The sequence below is a fragment of the Lutzomyia longipalpis genome, chromosome 2 (assembly GCF_024334085.1).
Source record: "Lutzomyia longipalpis isolate SR_M1_2022 chromosome 2, ASM2433408v1".
Classification (NCBI taxonomy): domain Eukaryota; kingdom Metazoa; phylum Arthropoda; class Insecta; order Diptera; family Psychodidae; genus Lutzomyia; species Lutzomyia longipalpis.
This window is the reverse complement of record NC_074708.1, coordinates 27,677,654-27,698,207: the sequence shown is the minus strand read 5'-3', so window position 1 is coordinate 27,698,207 and position 20,554 is coordinate 27,677,654. Positions and strand designations below refer to the sequence as shown.

At 37.8% G+C, this 20,554-nt stretch overlaps 2 protein-coding genes across 9 annotated transcripts in view; one reads left to right on the top strand and one right to left on the bottom strand.

Moving 5' to 3' along the window:
- LOC129789858 (serine/arginine repetitive matrix protein 1-like) overlaps nt 1-20,554 on the top strand; it is a 982,101-nt gene that overhangs the window by 820,249 nt on the left and 141,298 nt on the right. The window lies entirely within an intron of this gene.
- The window catches only part of LOC129789847 (uncharacterized), a 188,172-nt gene continuing 170,041 nt past the window's right edge, over nt 2,424-20,554 (bottom strand). For both annotated transcript variants that reach the window (XM_055826922.1, XM_055826923.1), the window contains 2 exons: nt 5,731-7,535; nt 2,424-5,349 (listed from right to left, as the gene is read on the bottom strand). In XM_055826922.1, coding sequence (XP_055682897.1) covers nt 4,332-5,349; nt 5,731-7,370 — 2,658 coding nt within the window. In that variant the 5' untranslated portion in view covers nt 7,371-7,535 and the 3' untranslated portion in view covers nt 2,424-4,331. The remainder of the gene's footprint in view (nt 5,350-5,730; nt 7,536-20,554) is intronic.

The following is a 20,554-nucleotide window of genomic DNA, read 5'->3' as shown; positions in this document are numbered from 1 at the left end:
AACAGAAAAAAAATTTCTTTTAATGTGGGAAGTTGTTGTCAATAGTTGATGCAAAGAGTGACCAAGAAATTGACCGAAAGACCCCAAGTAATAATGCATGAGGAAGGAGAAAAAGTCTCCGAAACGTCGCATAAATAAAAAGCAGGAAATTCTAATAAAGATTAAATTAGCTTTTTAATAATAATAATAATTTTATTATCCTCGCTACAAACGAGTGTATGGATTCAGATTTGTTTGGGGTGGCCGCGACTGAGATCGCTTCCAATCCACTGCAGCTAAAGCAAGCTTATTGTGGGTCTCGAGTGTATGGAGGAATTAGCTTTTTATTGAAGGGTCCTTCCACATGCTTCAGACGTTTTCGCATCCATCTTAGCGAACTGGAAGGATCCTGTAAAAAAATATTTACAAAAAGGAATTTCAATAAAGTCAGCTCCAGTGTGTTGTCACCTTCCCCCCCCCCCCGCACATTTCTTTAAGACAATTTTTTGCCCTAGAACTCTCTCTCAGATAATTTTGTTCTACCCAGCTAGGAAATATGATATTTTGAGCTTTTTTTCCAAATCCTTTAGTGACTTTTCTTACCCCACTCTCCTCTATAATTTTAATTTTAAGAGACTTTTCGTGTAATGAGATATTTTTGGATTCTGCTTCTTCTGCATAATTTATAAGCAATTTTCAGACAGAAAGCATACTGAAGAGAAAATGAAAAAAATATAATTTTCTAGCGAAATAAAAAATTCTATTTCTTGGATTTCTCAGCTATAGTTGCGCCATCTAGTAGAAAAATTAATTTCACGTTTTTGTCGTTAATTCAAGAATTTTTTCTTGTTCTTCTGATCAAATTAATAAAATCAAATCATTTGAATTTTAAGTCGATTGAGACTTACCATCAGTTCTTTTTTAGCCTTCTAAACAGCAAAAGACGCTTAACCCTTTGAGGATTTTGCTGGCCAAAGTGGCCAATTCGACATTTTGCAATCGCCACAGAACTAAAATCTATTTAACACTGCGTGATAAATTTTACATCTGTTATAGGGAAGCTTCATTACTTCAAGATCGTCGAAAGAAAACTTAGGTCAAACTTTTGAGGTTAGAAATCACAATCTTCTAAGTGTTAAAGAAAATATTCCATCTATTGCATCATAAATTTATTTATAAATCCTATTATGATTTAAAAAAAAAAAGACGAGGAGCTGAGGAAATTATGTATAATAATTGAATTAATTAAAATAAATATTAATAGCGCCATCTAGTGGTAAAATTAAAATGGCAGTTAATTAAATAGTCCCAGGCCCTACACTACTAGCGACCTCTAGTAATAAAATTCAATGTGCCAGGAATGGCCTTGATGGCAATAGAGAGGGAATATTGCCCCTAAAAGCAATAAAGCGCAGAAAGGAGCAAAATTATTTCAACAAAGCTTCTCAATGGCTTTCATGTTTTCCCAAATTAATTTCCGCCAAAAATGCTTAAAAGTGACGATATTTTTGGAGAGAATGGAAAAGCAGGGGGGTATCGTAGTGGTGCGAAAAAGGTCACGCGGGGCGGTATTAATGAAAAGTGCTCAAATGATGAATTCTTCCAAAGTCATCGTGAGAAGTGCCTTCAAAACTTCCTTCCCGCGCGCGTTGATTGTCTTCATGAAAAAGAAATAAAAAAGGATGGGGTTGCCATCAAAAATAACTGACCGAGATTTCACGCAGTAGAGCAGCCTAAAATATATCGTTCTATTTTCCTTGGGAAATTGTTGGATGAAGATAGGGCGTTTAGGAGTGGGGGGGGGGTGAGTGAGGCTCTTTTGCCAACTTTCCCAAAGAAAAGATGAAAATTCTCTGTGTGGGAAAAGCAGTTTGAATAATTTTCAAATAAATTCACACAACATCAACGATGAAAATTCTTTTACGCTCGCTTTCTCCTCTCTCTTTATTACATCAATCTCCAACCATTGCAGCAGCCAATCTCTGTGTGTCTGCGGTGCCAGCAAAAGGAAAAATTGTGTCGTTCTTGTTGCTTGCTGCGGGGAGGTTGTTGCTCCAAGCTCCCCAAAAGGGAGCTTTTCCTCTCTTTCTTTCCTTTTTCATTCGTTTTGGAGGAAATTTCGTGGGAGAAAGTGAAATCCATGAATGATACTCTTCTACGAATAATATGAACATTTGGGGAATAATATTTTATTCTAACAATCTCCACGCAATGACAATCCCTCATGGGCTCAATCCTCCAAGCAAACAATTCTCTCCTTCATGCTGTTGGTGCTCGTTTATTTCCCGCAGAATTGATGTGAATTGAAGTGATTTGAGCAGAATTTATGCGTGAAAATGACGAAGAAAAATTCCAACAAATATAATCAATTTTCCCCCAGAGATGGCAGCACTTGGTCGTAAGTTTCCCCAACAGATGGCGAAGCAAAAAGCAAAAGAAAACAATTTATTTTCATTCTCACTTTCTCATGGTTTATTAACAACGTTATTCAAGACAATTACTTATACGTTTTCTTCATTATTCTCTTGAAATTAATTCAATTCTCATTTCCGCCAAAACACATTGTTCTCTCACCTACACAGCGACATCTGCATCGTGTCCTTATCAGCCTAAAATTTATACCTTAATTTTTATACATGATATATCATTTTCTTGCATAAAGTTCCTCGGAAACACGTCCCGTCCATTTAAATTTTAAATGTTTTTTTTTCTTCATGTGAATATACATAAATTGCTGAAAAATGTTCCTCTTCCTTAAATATCTTCTCTTTATTCTTCCTTAAAATTACGTGTACAAAAAGAACTAAAAGTTTTCTTTTGCATACATTTCTCTTATAAATTGCATTCAATTCTCTGAATAAGTTTTGAAAGTTTACAAGCTAAATGAAAAATGTTGGATTTTTTTCTCTTGGAGAAAAGTTTGTGGAGAGTATTCTTATTAAAGGGTCAATTTGTCTTTATTGATATTGTAATTAATTAAACATTTAGTAACAATAAGTAATTATCATCGAGGGGTGTTTATCTGGCGAATCTTTTGGTTTATGTTGACGAATTTATCGAATTTCGGCGAATCATCCGAAGATTAACGAATCAACTAAAGTTTGAAAAATATTCCGAATCTTGTCGAATAATCCGAATCTTGTCGAATAATGTGAGGATTAACGAATAAACCGAAGATTAACGAATTATTCGAATCTCAGATAATTATCCGAATCTTGGGGAATCGTCCAAAGATTTCCGAAAATCCGAAGATTTTTATTAAATATCAGCCGAATCTTTTGGTTTTTTCGGTGAATAATTCAAATCTTCGCGTATAATCCGAAAATTGACGAATAATGCCAAGATTAGCAAATAATCCAAAGATCAACGAATTATTCGAATCTTGGCGAACAAACACAAGATTGGCAAATTTTCCGAATCTTTAAAAATTATCCGAATCTTTGCGAATTGTTCAAATCTTTGCGAATTATTCAAATATTGTCGAATAATCTGAATGAACAGAAGTTTGGCGAATTATCCGAAGAGTTGCAAATATTCCGAATCTTGTCGAAAAAACTGGAAAATTGACAACTTGTCTGTATCTTGACGAATTATCGGAAGATAGGTGAATAATACGAAGATTAGCAAATAAACCGAAGATTAACGAATTATCCGAATCTCAGCTAATTATCCGAATCTTGGCGAATAATCCGAATCTCTGCTAATTATCCGAATGTTGGCGAATAATCCGAATCTCTGCTAATTATCCGAATCTTGTCGAATAATTTGAAGATTAACGAAAAATCCGAATCTCTACGAATTATCCGAATCTTTGCGAATTATTCAAATCTTGTCGAAAAATCTGAATCTTGGCGAATGAACAGAAGATTGGCGAATTATCCGAAAATCTGTAGACTTTTATTCAAATAAATACCCCTTACGTATTAACTTAACCAAAAAATCGTTAAATATTATTTTCAAAAATGTTTTTAAACTGATATCTATAATTAATTAAATTTTATTTCCTTCATTAGTATCTCAAAAATGAATAAGCTCCTATTACAAAAACGGGAAGGTAAATGCAACAATTTTTATTAATTTTTTCAATTTAAATTCCTGCCTCAAAATAAAAATTTTTAATTCATTTTAATAAGAATACTCCCCACTTACCTTTCAATGATTGATGCCTGATGAATGTGATTCCCACCATCCTGAACAAGAGTGACAATTAAGTACATAATACACTGGGATATAAAATACCTAAAACGACCGCTATCAGGGAGAAAGTTTGGGGGAAAGGGAGGACAGGGTAGATTTATCTATGTTAGTTTACCGCCCCTCTAGCTGAAGCCATCGTGCCATTGAGGGGGCGTTCAGCTCTTGAAGGGATGCTGCTCAGCATTGGGATCGTTGAGCTTCTTGAGGAGGGCATTGCGGTGTAGCCAGTACGGGGGTGGCTCAGGTGGTTGACCCGGGAGGAGGGATTTATTTTTGAGGATCCCCTTTGTGGTGGCTTCATCGCCAAGGAGACTCGTCGGGGGATTCTGATGCAACACAGCGGCGTTGTACATGAGTGGGTCGGCTAGTTTTGCAGCACCCGCCTTTGGGGGCATCTCCTTGCGACGAATTGTCTCACAGGTCTCCTTCATCTTGCACAGCTGCTCCTGGAGACTCCTGTACTCCTCCAGGAAACGCTCCAACTGTGCTGCATGGTAGTCATAGGCGCACGATGTGGCGGCCGTGGAGGAGGATGAGGGTGTCTGGACAAGGGGACTTCGTGCAGGGAGAGCGGAAAAATCCAGAAGGGGTGTAGCCACGGGGGAAAGAAGACGTTTCGCCTCCTTGGCCGGGGATGTGGGTAAGCTGGGATAGTGCTTTGCCGTGCCGGGTGAGACGAGGCTGAGGAAGCTGTTGGATCGCTGCTGCGCATACTTCCCACCGAGTTGCTGCGACTCCGCCGAGAGTCTCCTACTGCCGGACATCACAGTGGCATCATCGAGATTCTCACTCCCATACCTACTTGGGCATTCAGGCAGGAGGGGTGATTGACTATCCGTTGAGGCATTGCGTGGGAAATACTTCGCATTGCCACCCATCCGCTTCCGTGGCAGCGTGCAGAAGTTGCTGGTGGTTGCAGTGGCTGGGCTCTTGGAGCGTGTTATCTCCAGCAGGTCCGGATAGCCCTTCTCCACGTCCGTATCCTCAGCTCCTGATGGGCTACGTCGATGCTGGGCATCTGGGTACATCGTCTGCCCCATCATTTGCTTCTTCATCACATGCTGAGACCATGTTGGTTTAAAGCTACCCCCCACTGTGACCTTCCCAAAGGGCATGTGAGTCCCAGCGGAGCCCGCGGCGGCACTCGTGGCGCCGGAAAATTGGCCATCATTCCTGCGGAGGGAGAGACAATCAATTTTCTTCTACCAAACATCGCCAAAACAACTCTCAACGGAAACTGTGAGCTTCAAGCGCGTATCAAGCTTAAAGCTATATTGTAAACTACAAAGTGCGCTCGATTGCGGCAAAATTTGCAACTGAAATAAATTTAAAATGGCGGACTTGCATAAGAAAATTGTGTAATTCAGGCAATTTCTACTGCGTGCATGGTGGAAAAATGTGAAAAATTAAACAAAAGAAAACTGCGCGCCCTCTATTAAGAAAACTTTCCAATATAATGCAAAATGGCCAAAATAATTCTACAAATAATTAGAAAATGGAATTTTGTCTACAAATTTTGAAATATCACGTTTTTTGTTTTTTTTTTCTATTTACCGACAGTCAATTCTTGGTATGTGCAAATCGGCGTCATCCGCCGCACAGCCAGCCGCCGCGAAGGTGTTGGCAATTGATGGCGGCGCCTCAATTGGCGGCTGACTCGAAAGTAATTTCCATTTTGGCGCCATCTCCCTCCGCGGCGGGTTGATGTCACAATTGTCCTCGTACCCCGTGCCGTCGTCCTCACTCGGTACGTTTCGGTACTCTCCATGCCGCCGGGGAGCCGTAGCCGCTGTACCCACAAATGCAATTCCATTCTCAGCCCCCGTCAGCTTAGCCGCCATCATATTTAGCGTCTCTGCACGTGGACTTTTGTGCTCATTCAGCCCTGCACCCGTTGTTTTGGCTTTCATCTCTATTTTTTCGTAGCTCTCGCGGCGGGCGGCCGAATGATGCGTCCAGGATTTAAGTTTCCTATTGCGCCGTATTGCAAACAAGCAGACAGCTACCAGAAGGGAAAAGATCACAAAGAGAACAGCCACAACAACGCTAGCAAGGAGAATTCGTCCCGAAAGCGTATTCTCCGGCGGCCGGCGGGCAACAGTTAGTGTGACTGATGATTCAGCGCGGCCGGCTTTATTTTCAGCCGCGCAAATGTACGTGCCGGCGTCTTGAGTCTCAGTAGCCATTATTGTGAGATTGCTGGCATTCCTACGGGCTTGAACGATGTACGAACGTCGCGCAGTTGAGGGTCCCAGTGCGAGGCCGCTTGTGATATTTCCTAGAATACGATTCCGTAGGATCCACTTGACACTTGGCTCAGGGATGCCACCCACGTAGCAACTCATTGTGATATTCCGGCCCTCAATGGCGTCTCCGCTTATCCGCGTGGCCAGGATGTGGGGAACGCACGCGAAGTCATCCAAATCCAGGCGATCCCAGGATTTCCCGGCCACACGTGGTGGATTGCGGCAGAGAGGCACAACGGCTGAGGGGATTTTCTGACGTAGCATCCACTCACGCAACGGTCTGAGGGAGCACGAGCAATTCCACATGTTTCTACTCAATTCCAAGCCGTGCAAATTGTACAGGGCTGTCAGAGAGGTGGCTTTCACCTCGGCCAGCCTATTGCCATCCAAGTGTAGCCACTCAAGGGTTGTTTCGAGGCTGGCAAAAGCTCTATGATCAATTGCTGTAATGCGGCAGTCTGAAAGCTCAAGCCGCACCAGCTGCGACAGAGGCCCAAAGGCATCTGGTGCTATCCTCTGAATGGGATTCCCATTGAGTTTCAGCTCACGCAGCTCGGGGATTGCACTGAAGGCGTGCGAGGGGACAGCCGACAGGGAATTGTGGCTGAGATCCAGCTCAACGAGATTACTGAGGTCCCTAAAGGCATACCGATCGAGCACCTTGAGCCGGCACCTCACCACAAATAGCCGCTGCAAATTGAGCAAATTGACCCGACTGAAGGCATCACGTTCCAGTGTGGCAATCTCATTGCCCGTGAGATCCAACACTTGCGTCCCAGCATCCAGCTTCGATGGGACAAACGTGAGATTGGCATTGATGCACGACACGGACTCTTTGCCACTCTTCCATTTGCACTCACACACGTGCGGACAATCACCCACGGCCGTGCCACCAAAGCTGAGGATGATGATCAAGACAATTGGGGTGGCCAGGTGAGCCGGGTCCATTCCCACTTAGCTTTTCTCTCACGTTACGGTGACGATGCATTCAGGATATGCGATGCCTGCTGCCAGGCCAGCACTCTCTTGTGTACTTCATACCTGACCACGTCTCTAATCATCTCAGAATCATTCTTAACCACCTCCTTTAGGTGTTCCAAGGTGCTCAAGAATCTGAAATGAAGGAGAAATCTATTAATGAATAAATAAAAATATTTTGGAGAAAAAAAATCAAAATGGCTTTTTTATGTCAAAAATTACTTCTGTCAAAGCTTAGTTCTGTCAAAAACTAGTTCTGTCAAAGCTAAGTTCTGTCAAATAGCAAGAATTGTCATTGTATCAAACGTTAATGCTGTAATTCTATTCGTCTGCATTCAAACAATTGCAATCCATTTGAGTATTCATTTTGTGATTGTCGGTGAGAGGTAAAAGGAGGGTAATTAGTGTTAGCATTGAGGGAAATCGAACACATGAAAAAGTAGTTTAAAGAAAAAATCTAATTATCCGCTTTTATTCCAGAAGAGAGTATCCTATTTCCCGCATACATAAAGTGACACGGAGGAACGCCAATCCGCTCGATTCTATGCAAATTTATGTGTCTCATGTCAGTGTCGTCTATTTCCATCGACCTCCTCATTTCCAAATATATTCTACTTTCACATTTTTTTCACTTTTAGTTCATTTAGAGTTGTTAGAATTTGAAAAGGATAGATAGAAAATTTTTAGAAAAGCTCAATGCTATTATTTCTAACTATTAATTCATTCTTGATATTTTTAGGTTATGTTTGGTCTTTAAAATTGTTAGATTTAGTTTTAATTTAGCTTACAACAAGTAACTGATAAAAACGAGTGAAAATTCTCAATATTTTGTGAATATTCGTAATATTCTTTAACCAGAATTTTCTGAATAATTCATTTTTAGACATATTCATCACGAATATTTAAATAGGAATATTAAGAATATTATACACACATGTAGAGAATAAATCAAAGTATTTAAAACTGAAAAAGAATTAATAAGAGAATATTAAAAATTTCACAAAACATTCATAAATATTCGGAATATTCAACAAATAACGGGACGACCGTAGGCGATGAATGGGTTTTCTAAAAAGTCGGATTTTCGGTCTCAATTTTGAGTCTTATATATTCTTTCATATTCTTGTAGGCCCTGAGGAAGGACTTAAATAGTCCGAAATGTTGGCTTTTAATAAAATTTAATTGACCGAGTTTGAGACGGAATATTCTTAAAATTTCCAGAATTTTGAAGAAATATTCGAAATATTTCAAACAGAAAAAATCTTTTTTTGTGAATCTTAAAGCTTTTATAAAAGATTCATAAATATTCTGAATACTTTTTGAATATTTGGAATATAATCGAATATTGCTACAAAACATAAAATTCGTCTCACTTTTCTGCCCCTTGTAAAATTTTTTGAAATACAGGTAATGGGCCTTATTCAGCGACCAAGAAACCCTTGAAATCTTTAAATTTTGTACTGAAATTTCAAGATTTTAAGCGAATTTCTTGGTCACTGAATAAGGCTCAATATTGACTAAAAATTGTATTGAAATCACTGAAATAATAAAGAAAAAGAAAAATTAATCTACTTCTGTTTTTTTTTTAATCTTCAACCTCTTCATTTGCATTTTACCAATCTATGTCTACTGCAGCTCTTTGGGGGGCGATTTCATCCCCCAACACACACAAATTACTTCCTTCCATGAGCACACCACATTGAGGGATCTCTCCATTCATTTATTCCCTGAGCAGCTTCTTTTTTTTCTCACTCACCATGCCCTGGCACCCTATTGCAGGTCTGGTGTGCACATAGTTTTTAATAGTTTTCCCTCCATTTTTCCACTAATTAAAGTCCTGTCAAGACAAATGGAAAACTAATTAAATTTAATTTCATTCCCCACAAGAGCGACACTCGTCTTCGTCTCCACTCCACCCCTTTGTAGTCCTGCTTGCGGATGTTGGATGGGGCTATCGAGGAGCTTCCCATCATCTCCAATGGGAAGTGGCTCCGTGCAGGACTTTGAGTGCTTCACCACACAAGTGCCAGTAGAGGTTCTTGTGCTGATGCTCATATACTCTGTGTGTGTGTATTGCTACCCATTGTGTTACTTATACGGATTTTCTCTTGTCTTCACGTCCAAAGAGGTATTTTGCTATCACAACCATGTTGATAAATATTCAATAAATTCGGGATTATGCCAAGGATTAAGTACGGATTGGGGTTGTTTATGTAATTTTATTGGCTTCTATCTCCTCCACGTGCAACATGCACTAGTTATGTTGCTGATGTTGCTGATTGTGATGTTTGATTTTGTTTTTGCTCCAGGTACACTGATAGAAATTAATTTACAATTTCTACAGAATTTTGAATAAAATGAACTTTTAGGGATTTTTTATGACTTCCAACCCTTAACGAGACAATTAAAATATTGTAAAGAATTTAATTTTATGGTTTATACTTTTCAGATCTTCGTCAGGAAGAATTATTCTATCAACTAAAAGTTTAAGAGAAAATTCAAATTTTGCTCCAGAGCTTTCGACTATATAGGAGAGCTTTTTGACTATTGGTCCAAAATATAATGGGCATTTTATTTAATTTGTATTTCTGACATAAAATTATTTTACGCATACAAGCAACCAAATTTTAGCATTTAATTCGAGTAGAGCATATGGGGGGTTTGAGTTGGAGTTAATCGAAAAGCCACACAAAATGTGATGCGTGTTGCAACGCGACACACACGCAACTATATTATGGAAAATTCATACGCACAACGAAGTGGGAAGGAAAGCTCTCCTGGCAAGCCCACAGAAAGGATTTCGTGGTTTTCGGCGGGACGTGGGGAAGGGCTAAAACTCACATGGTTTTGGTGCTTTGATCATTGGCAAATGGATCCATAATATCACCCAAATGCAAAATGCAAAAGGTAAATGGAAAAGTGGTCAGATTTTGCCACCAATGGGGTTTCCACGTTATCCACATGGCGACATCATTATTAAGCTTATTGCCGGGAAAATTCAACACACACGAGGAGCTTGTTAATTAAAAATCATCAAACGCCCACATTTTATGCATATTTTCCATTCATGGCTTTTTACAATTTTTTTCTAAATGCTTTTCATTTTGAGTTTTTGAAGGATTTTCCCGATTTTCCTACACTTGCATATTTTTTTAATATTTTCATCCCTAAATAGGGCTTTTATCAGTATTTTTTCGTCCTGAATGGGTCTAGCACGCAACATAAAACATCAGCTGCAATTAAATTTCACTTTTTGACTCATTTTCATTTTCATGGAACTTTTCCTGCAATTCATTTGTTGTAGGCGTTTAATAAATTATTGAAATTAATTCAATTGAAAAAATAACTTTTACTGTTAATATAATACTTTTATTTCAAGTTAAATCATGAAGAAAAGTTTTAGAACTTGAAAGAGCTTTTCGGATTAATCCTAAGAAATATTTGAAGCTCTTTAAGGAGAAGTTTTCTTTAAGATATTAATTTAACAACAAATCTTTGCAAAATTTTAAATCACTTTTGTTAAGATTGAAACAAGAAGCTTTTCAAGCTTTTTGGGAGGGGCACTATTTACAACTTTTAGGAGCTTTCTAAAACTATATCGAACACGACTGCTCGAATGCTTTATTCCCTCTTCATCAGGTCTACAAATTTTACAAAGTTTGTTAAAATATTGTTGTTTATTTGTTAGCTTTTGCATTTGTTTAAGTTTTATGATTCTAATGAACTGCTAAAGATTGTAAAATTCAACCCAACAGACGCCTAAAACCAAGAAATTTTTACCTTTACCTTCAAAACTAGAGAAAGAAGGAAATATATTTAATTTAAAAAGAAAATTCATATTTTTCAATAAAGCTTGAATTTTCTCTCACATAAATTATACTTGAAAAATAAAAGGAAAACACTTTTGAGAGAAGTAAAATTGTGCATTTGGAAGACTTTCCACAGCAGACACCCGCAATTTCCGTGTAGTCTATCTTTCACTTTGCAGCAGGGACACCAAAAGATGACTTTCACCGAAGGAAGGAATATTCAAGTGGAAAATGGAAAGAAGCCTATCCAGGAAAGTGGCAGAGGAGCACCTCAAACCATCATCATCACCACCGGAAGACCAACAGGAGGAAAGCTCATCGATGGGAGAGGGCGGGGGTGGCATTTTAAAATTCCCACTTCTCCGTGAGAGGTTTTGAGTATCGAAGAGCTTTTGATGGTTTTCCAGTCAAGTTCTCCTTCAGTGAGAGCATCCCAAATAGTGCTCTTTCCCAATTCACCTCACTCTGTACCCAGAAAGGGGTTCTCGCCCTGAGAAGTAGTTTATATTCTTGTGGTAAGAAAAGAATTTTTGGGGTTTCATGGAAGTGCATTAACAACACCATTTTATGCTGAATTAACGAAATTTCAGTCATTTTTGGAAGATTTTATAAATTTCTTTAATTTTATTTAATATTATAGAGAGCTTTTTGCCTGATTTTTCATAAATTTCAGCTTCTTTAACAAGAAAATAATTCAAAAAGTCTCCAAAATAGCTTAATTTCATGATTCTTGTCCCACCTACCAAGAGATTTTCATTGAAAATTCCTCCTTTTTTCACAAAAAAGATCCCACCATAGCACCACCCCACAAACATATTTCATTATGAGTGAGAAAAATTATGCAAATATGTTTAATTTCATCAATTTTGGCATAAAGCAAAATGCAAAATTGCATATGAGACGTCTGAGAGCGCATAAATATTTTCAATTTGCTCAACAAATATTCATGCACACACCCTCCTTGGCGCTGAGGGTGTGTTATATGGGAATGTTTACCAAAACCAGGAGAATTATATTAATAAATACATAGGTGCTATTCTGAATGCTGAAAATTTCATTGCAGCATGATTTCTGGTAACTTCAGCACCATACCATGGGTATACATAAACTAATTTGCTCTTTTGGCAATTTCATTTGGCTCATTTCAATTATTCATGTAATTACGGGTGAATTACAGTTTGTACGGAATTCGTATTTAGAGTTCCAATTAGAATTAATGGTCATCTCACTCCCAGGACTCCTCAAAAACCCAGTGCCATTTGCAATGGCCAACCCCCATCCTTTCCATATGCAAAATAATGCACCACATTTTCACTTCTATTTCAGAGAAAATGTGTATGAATACATTTCACGGTGAAGTGGTTGGAAAAAGAACCTGGCGATGGCAAAGGGAGCTTTTTGGGAAAGCACACAGAGGGACAGAGAGAGAGGGGGTGAGATGAGATTGGGACAAGGTTGTTGGGATATGTTGTAGAGAGAAAGTCCAAGAATAGATAGAGAACGTTTGCGGTTTGGAAACCATCAACGCTTCAGTGATCAAACCACACTGGGAGACTTCATGTTTATTTCCTGGACTCAATGACTTTTCCAGGGGTCCCCTCAATTTCCATTCCCTCCGTTCGCCACAGCACCCACACCCAAAACGACCCCTTTAAGGGTGAGAATTTATAGATATTAGTCCCAAAGATATTCTTGGAGCAATATTTTGGGGGAAACCGCACCACCGGGAATTTTGGGGTTTTCAAATGATCAAAATTGGCAAACAAACCCATCGTGGTTATGCTGATTAAGTTAAATAAAGAATCTCAATGCTTCTTGTGGCACAAATACTTTGCGAAGGAGGATGTTTTTATTCGCATGGAGGGGATTTAACTTTTCGCCATTTTGTGGGCACACGCGGAAGCTCCCGCATGGATGGGAAAATTTAGTGGATTCCCCAGGAAAAGTTTCGAATCCTCTAACTCTATATTTTTCCCTTGTTTTTTGCAATTGGTTGGAAGAGAAGAAAATAATGTGTGTGCGGGTATCGCGCTCCATTGCCTCAACCAAAGTGCCGAAGTCCTCTCTCTCAGTTCATTCGCACTGAAATCACTAAAGGAACAGAGTTGATGAGGAAATAGATCAAGATTTCGTTTCATTAAAGGTTTTTTTTTTAAAATTCTTTTTGATTAGTTAGTTAATAATTTTTTAACCCTCAAGAAGACAACGAGTTCGTAGAGGTTAAGAAATTTATTTCATTTTCAATAATTTTATTCAAAATTAATTAAGGGATGGTCATGTTATTTGGAAACTTGGGGACTTTCAAGAGTGATTTTCAAGACCATTTTGAAACCAAAAATTCGAAATTTGCTTGCACTCTTGTTAAATGGCCAAATATTGATAAGAATTCAGTACTTTCGATTTAGAAAATAAATTTTTGTGCTGAAAAAATAATTTGAAATTCTCACATTTTGGCTATTTTGCTCCTGTAGAGTTTCCAAAATAACGGACCATCCCTTACTTAACCCTCACATTGCCATGAGGGGTAGGTGACCGACCGCAGAGCTATATTTCGAGCAATTACGCCCTAATTCTTAGAGGCTTGGTACCTATCTTTTGCGAATAAGTTCCTTGGTTATCTAAGAAGATTGTATCAAAATTTCAGGTCGATCCGACCACTAGAAAAAAAGTTATTAACAAACCTGTAAGAATAGGGAATTCAAAAGTTGGTGTAACGACCAAATTAATTCCATTTTTTTATTCTCTTTGTCACTTTTTGTCTCTGTCTATTTCTTGACGATTCTAACCTCAAAAAATTCATTGCAAAAATCATCAAAAAATCCATTTCAAAATTATTTTTGCGTTATAAAGTGGACAAAAGACTTCTTAGTGTATACCAAGGAATCTATTTAAAGCTCACTTAACTGAAAAATTCTATGAGGTCGGTTACCTACCCCATCGTAATGCGCGTACGTGTTTGGGTCATAGTATACGAAGGGTTAAAATTACTTTAAAAAAAATTACAAAACCTTCAATATCTCAAAAACTGTGGGAGAATCTCTAAACATTTTTTTCGATTTTTTTTAACTTTTCAATTATAATGTGTTATGAAAGTTAGAAGTTAGTATGAACAAGATTTTTTTTTTAAAGGAATGCCAAACGTGAGAAAATAAACTTGGTGTTGGCCACGAAGTGGAAAACCAACTAATATGAAGCGTTTGAAAAAAATCGTCAAGCGCTAGTCTTCATAAATCGTCGTACTTTAATTATATAAAAAATGTTTTTTTTAAATACCCCCTAGATCAGTTTTTCAGCTCATCATCAATTTTTTTTCTTAAAAAAATCATTTGTTAAAAAGAGAAAAATATACTAAAACTTAATCATCAATCTATTGAGCTATTTTTCCGTGACTTGATCAACTTTGATTGGCAGTATTTCAGCCTAGATAAACCACTCGAGAGAGGAGGTTCTTGGGGAGTGTTTTTGGCCCATGTGTGGCTTCTTTTTTTCCCCAATGTAGAACGATGAGGAAGATGTTGAAGAGAAAATTGTATGGAGCACACGGGAATTAGCATAATGTTCTCCCCCTGATTCTTCTTTTTTTTCTGCCCCATTCTAATGGCTGGGTGAGGCACTCGTGTGATTTTTCATGTGGCTTCCTCCACCATAGTGGTGCCTTTAAAATACACGTTCTACACGACCACGACTTCGACTATGGGGAGCTTTAACTTTCCTTTGGAGGGCGTAGGCCGTCAATGAGTTATCTTTATTATTCACCCATCGAGGGTGGATACATTGCTAAAGGAATTTGCGTAGAATCCCAGGGAGGTCCTTCAACTCTCCTTTCGTTTGCATTGCATTCCCGAGGCCATACGCCGTATTAAATGTAATTTCATCTCCGCAAAGGAAGAGCACGAAGATGGAAGAGTGATTCTGCCATCTTCAGACATTTATCTTTCCGGCTGCAGTAGTGGTGTGGTATCAACTTCCCATTAGCATTCATGAACATTAATCTCTGTTATTTCAACTACACATACATGACTTACATATGAATGTACATAATGTATACATGTACATGTATAGTCTCCACCATCAACTTTTGGCACACAATGCAACCACTATGGCCCACCCTATGGAGAAAGAAGAGAGAGAAAGGTCCCTTCTGTGGCTACCCAAAAGGAACTCTCTTGCAGAGACGAAAGATTGCCCCAAGAATGAAGTTATGCTGCCACGGACTGAAAACTCTTGGTTTGCTGCCTTTCTTCTCATGGCTCATGCTGCCTTTCACAGATACCCCCAAAGTTTGGGGATTGTTTCAAGAAATCACAGCTACTGTATGCGAGTGATTTTAAATGATTTCTTGTGGAATAAAGAAATAGAAATTATTGTTTTATTTTCTTTATTTAACTGGAGTCAATTCTGATTCATGAACAGCTTTGATTAATTTTTTAAAGGATTTATTAATATTTTTTTTTATTAATTATGCCTGATGAAGGACCTATAATTGTACGAAATTCTTTAAAAAAAACTGACAAATTAAGGAAAAAGGTGTTAAAGTTAATATTTTTGTTAATTTCTGCCTTTACACCAATCAAAAAAATTAAATGAAAAGAAGAAAATAAAATAATTTTAATAAATCTAATTGAGATTCAAAAGAAGTTCTATTCTAGTAAAACTTTTGAAAAGTTTCTCTATATTTCGCAATAATTTAACCATAATGCTGTAGCCTCCAAAAGAATCACACCAACAGAAAACTACTTTAGCTTACACTGTTATGTGCTTCCTTTTACCAACGCATTCACCCAACTCTCTGTTTGACTTTTGGCGGGCGCGCAACAAGAACATTTCCCTTCACACGGAATAATAGAATTTTCTCCGTGAAACTTTTATGTTCATCGCAAAACAATAAAAAGCTCCCCTCATACATGCCGTCACTTTATTAAAGATTCGGTTGAAGCTTACAAAAACCAACGACGGGCATTTTCCTTTTTCTCTCCCATCACCGCAGAGTTTTGCTTTCTCTCTTTTTTTTTGAAGGGAGGAGGATTGTTGGAGAACGAGCCATTGTGTGTGAACCATTTTCAAATTTATTGACTGTTTTCCTGTGAATGTTCTCAATTGTTTGCACCTGGATAGAGAGAGGAGAGATTCCAAAAGCACCCACACATCCGCCTTTCACCTGCTGAAGAGAAGATTGAACTCCAGCCGTGCTTCGGGGTAAAAATTCATGAAATTTTCATGGGCATGGAGAGCCTTTTCTGCTGCAAAGTCACAAAAGCTCCTTGAAAAACAATGAGGAACTCCCAGGTGGATTTCAATGTAAAGGCCCTTCTGCCACCCTCCACGCTCTTCCATCTAATGCGTTCGAGAGCTTTTGCAAGGGACAGGAGGGGGAGGGGGCTTGGTGTGAGGGAATGCAGTGGAAAAGTCGCTAAGTGCAATAACCTAGCTGCTTAGTCGACAAGACAAATGGAATTGCGTGCTTAACACGGAGAATTCAGTTTCTTGTATGCTTTCATTGTCTCTTCTATATTTGCCAATTTTCTTCTTCAATCGATTTTTTCATTCTCTTCTAGCTATTTTTGTATGTGAAAATATTTTTCAGACATATTTTTGCATTTAATTTAGGAAAATATGTTTTTCAATGAAGAAATTCAATGAAATTATTGCAGAACTATAGGTAAACTAAAAATGATTTTAAAATAAAACGTTCTTAACACAAGTTTTGAATTGATTTTTTGTTCGTTTTTAAGTGATATGGAGGTGTTATAATCAATGTAAAATGATAAGATTAACAGAAATCTTAATCTTGATCTTCCTTTTCAATTTATCATTCATTCATTTCAATGGTGGCGCTTTGTTATTATCAGTTGTCATTGTGTCCCTAAAAGAATTTAACAATTTCTTTTTTTTTTAAGATTTTCTGGCATTTTATTTAGAATAAAAGAAAATCAATCAAGAGATAAATATTTGAATTAAAGAAAAAACATTTTAATGAAAATTTTCTTTGCAATGGTAACCTCCGAGCCCTTTAATGTCCACAATAAATCACAAAATTTCACAGAACTCAATTAAAATTCAAAGTACAATGAAAATCTTTGAGGCATTTTCCACAATAGACTGAAACCACATCTAAATTTAGGGATTTTAATGAATTGTAAACCCTCTAAGCTCAAGAATGCTTTCATGGAAGTTCCCATGGAATGTGTACTGTACCACTCAGATGAAGATTCCGTGTGGCTGTCATGCCTCCAAAACAACATGATTCGAATGGAGGATAACATATAAAGTCATTTCATTTAATTTCTCTGCTTTTCACAGTATACGGTGCTTTGTTGTGCAATTTCCGGACGATTTTGCACTCAAAATGCAACGTTTGGGTGTTTTTCGCATGGAAGACAATCACATACAAATTATGTGGCTCAATTGTACAAAATGTAGCTCACTCTAACTCCTAATACACTCCTTTGGCAAACAACAACAACAGCAGTGTGTGTGTTGCCCCACGATGGTCATCGTATAGCCCGCATCCTTCCATCAGTTCACCTCTGACCCGGATGTAACCCTGGAGCAGTGCCGATTTATGAATTGTATGCAATCGCCCCTCTTCCCATTCAACCATTTAGGCGAGAATAATATTGTTAATATTTGTTTTGTTCTCGATACAATCGACTAATAATTCATTAGTGGTCGCTACTGAATGACCAGATAGTCAATCCCTCCCGGCTGGGATGACACGGATGTGATGCAGCAATCTCCGGGAAATAAATTAATCAATTCACTGCTGGATAATTCATTAGACTCTTGGGGAAAATTCTCTATGTATTTGCAACCCATCCCCCCACGCCATGCTGTTGCCTATATTTCCCATCTACTAGCACCCGCTCTGCTATGCTTTTCATTCCCTCGCAAATGAAACTCTCGCGCTGCATTTAAATTACAATATGCGCATATTTATTATATTCACAGACACAAATAGCTCACACAAGACTCATTTGACGACACTAGGGCAATTTATCTATAGCTACCCCCTTTTGCATGTATAACACACCACGGAAAATACATCTCGGTGAATTTATTTTGAAAACTAACATTGAAATTCGGTGGAAAATTTCTCTATTAATGCAATTTTGCACAAGTTTGATTAGTTATCACCAGGCGCCTCCACTTGCACTATGTTAGATTGCAGTGGAGACGCCTAGTTAAACTATGTGGAAATATTCCCTAAAATTCTTTGTAATTTTCTCAAAGTCTGCGGAAATGCGAAAATATGAAGAAGAAAATATCAATGGATTTCCATAAAGAAAATCAATGAGATTTTTTTCTCAAAGCATTGATGATGCAGTGAAAGCCAGTGAAGTTCACCCCCTTTGGGGGTATTTTGTATTTTATAACCACGCTCTGCCCACACTCTGGGCCCCATTGAGGATTGAATAAAGTTTTCTTGTGAGAATCTGGCAGTGATATTGGATTTTATTTGCAACCTTCCAAAAACTTTATATCCCATTGGGGATTGTTTGCTGTCCAGCTGCTATGGGGTTGTGTTTTATTTACCGTATTGTCCTGCAGGATCCCCCCCCCCCCGTCCGAGTGCCCCGGAAAGACGTTCCATGTAGCCAGGAAATACACAACACGTGCTGCTGTCTCGGCACTTTGATCTACGACAACCTCCCTCCCATGCAAAAATCAGGGGGTTGTATACTCGGGAATTATTTTCATTTTGCATTCCGTGTGTGGTGGTTTGGGTGACAAATTGGCCACTTGCGATACAATATATTTTCGCTTTGCCATCGTCCCCCGCAGAGTGAGCACGCAAACTTTAATAAAGTGTCAAAGCATTGTCCGTCCACACGTATAGTTTGATGAAATCCTTTTCATACCAACCATACATTTTGAGACAATAGGGGGTGTGTGAAGCAGACGCAATAATTATTTCTCTCGAAGTAAATTTTCAATGGGAGCTTTTGATAAATAAACCGGGAAGGTTTAATTAAAGCTATTTCACAATTTTGTGATAAAGGTTTAAAGGATTCGATTCTGTGAAAAATCTTTTATTTTCCTACTTTACGGGGTTATCACACTACAGCATTAAAGGCTTACATTAAATTCTGAGCAAATGGCTCAGAAAACTGAAGTAGGACAGAATGATTTCACCACATTGTTGTCTCTCTCTTACTCATGGAGAGGATAGGAAGTAAACACTTGAAAATTATGTGCTAAAACTCAAGAATACTACATTTTCTCCCCAAATTGGAAATCTATTTGAGGATAGAATGAATTCTTGCCACTAAGAAGAAGCAGAACAAGAATATTCTGGCATAAAATTTTCACATTATTTTTGAAAATGACATTTCAATGTTTACATTTCGTCGGTTCGAAATTGTACTACGCTAAGTCCTATACATTTTGTATGAGACGAACATAGTATATTTTGTAACCGTCGATTTACATTAAATATCGCGATTGATGACAAGATTTGATGTATGCATGTAGCATTTAGGGGATTTTCCATTTTACATACGTAATATGCACATAATGTACGTATATATTAAATATTCTTTGATTTTTTTTAAAGAACCCACCATAAGAATTTCTTGGGAAGTGAAGATTTTTCCTGCAGATTTCTGCAGAAATTCGGCATCTGAATTTTTTATGGGGTGTTTGATTTTCTATCCTCTCCATGAGTAAGAGAGAGACAACATCACTTATTCTGTCCTACTTCAGTTTTCTGAGCCATTTGCTCAGAATTTAATGTAAGCCTTTAATGCTGTAGTGTGATAACTCCCTTAGTCTTATAATTTTTTCGGTATTCTGTGGAAAAATATCACAACATTTTGACATGTTTCCCTTGGAGGATCCGGTATTTTAAACCTTAAACTTAGAACTCATTTTTCTCTCGAAAAGAAAATATTTTTTTAAGTTTTCTTTTAACTTCAAAGTAATTGAACTTACTTAATAAATGTAGAAGTTATTCAAATAACATAATATAGATTTCGTTTTTTTAACGACTTAAAAGATTCAATTGACCACAGTGGCCAGAAAAATCCTTCAAGGGTTAAAAGGAAAAATACTTCCAGTTATCTTAAAAAAAACAATGCTGACCTTACAAATTTTAATTTTTATACTCTAATCACCTTATTCCCGTTTACTTTAATTTGAAAAGCAATTCAACTTTCCCCGCCAAAATACCAAGGAATCCTTTTAGAGCTCTATTCTGTTGGTTTTATTCTCTTTATCTTTAACAATTCCATCTTTGTTCTAAAATTAATTCCTCAAGAGATATCCCGTGGGTTACTTTAGCATATTCGCTGTATCTTTCATTATTATATAAGTAGAAACTTCCCGCCTGGTCCGCTTTCGCAAGAC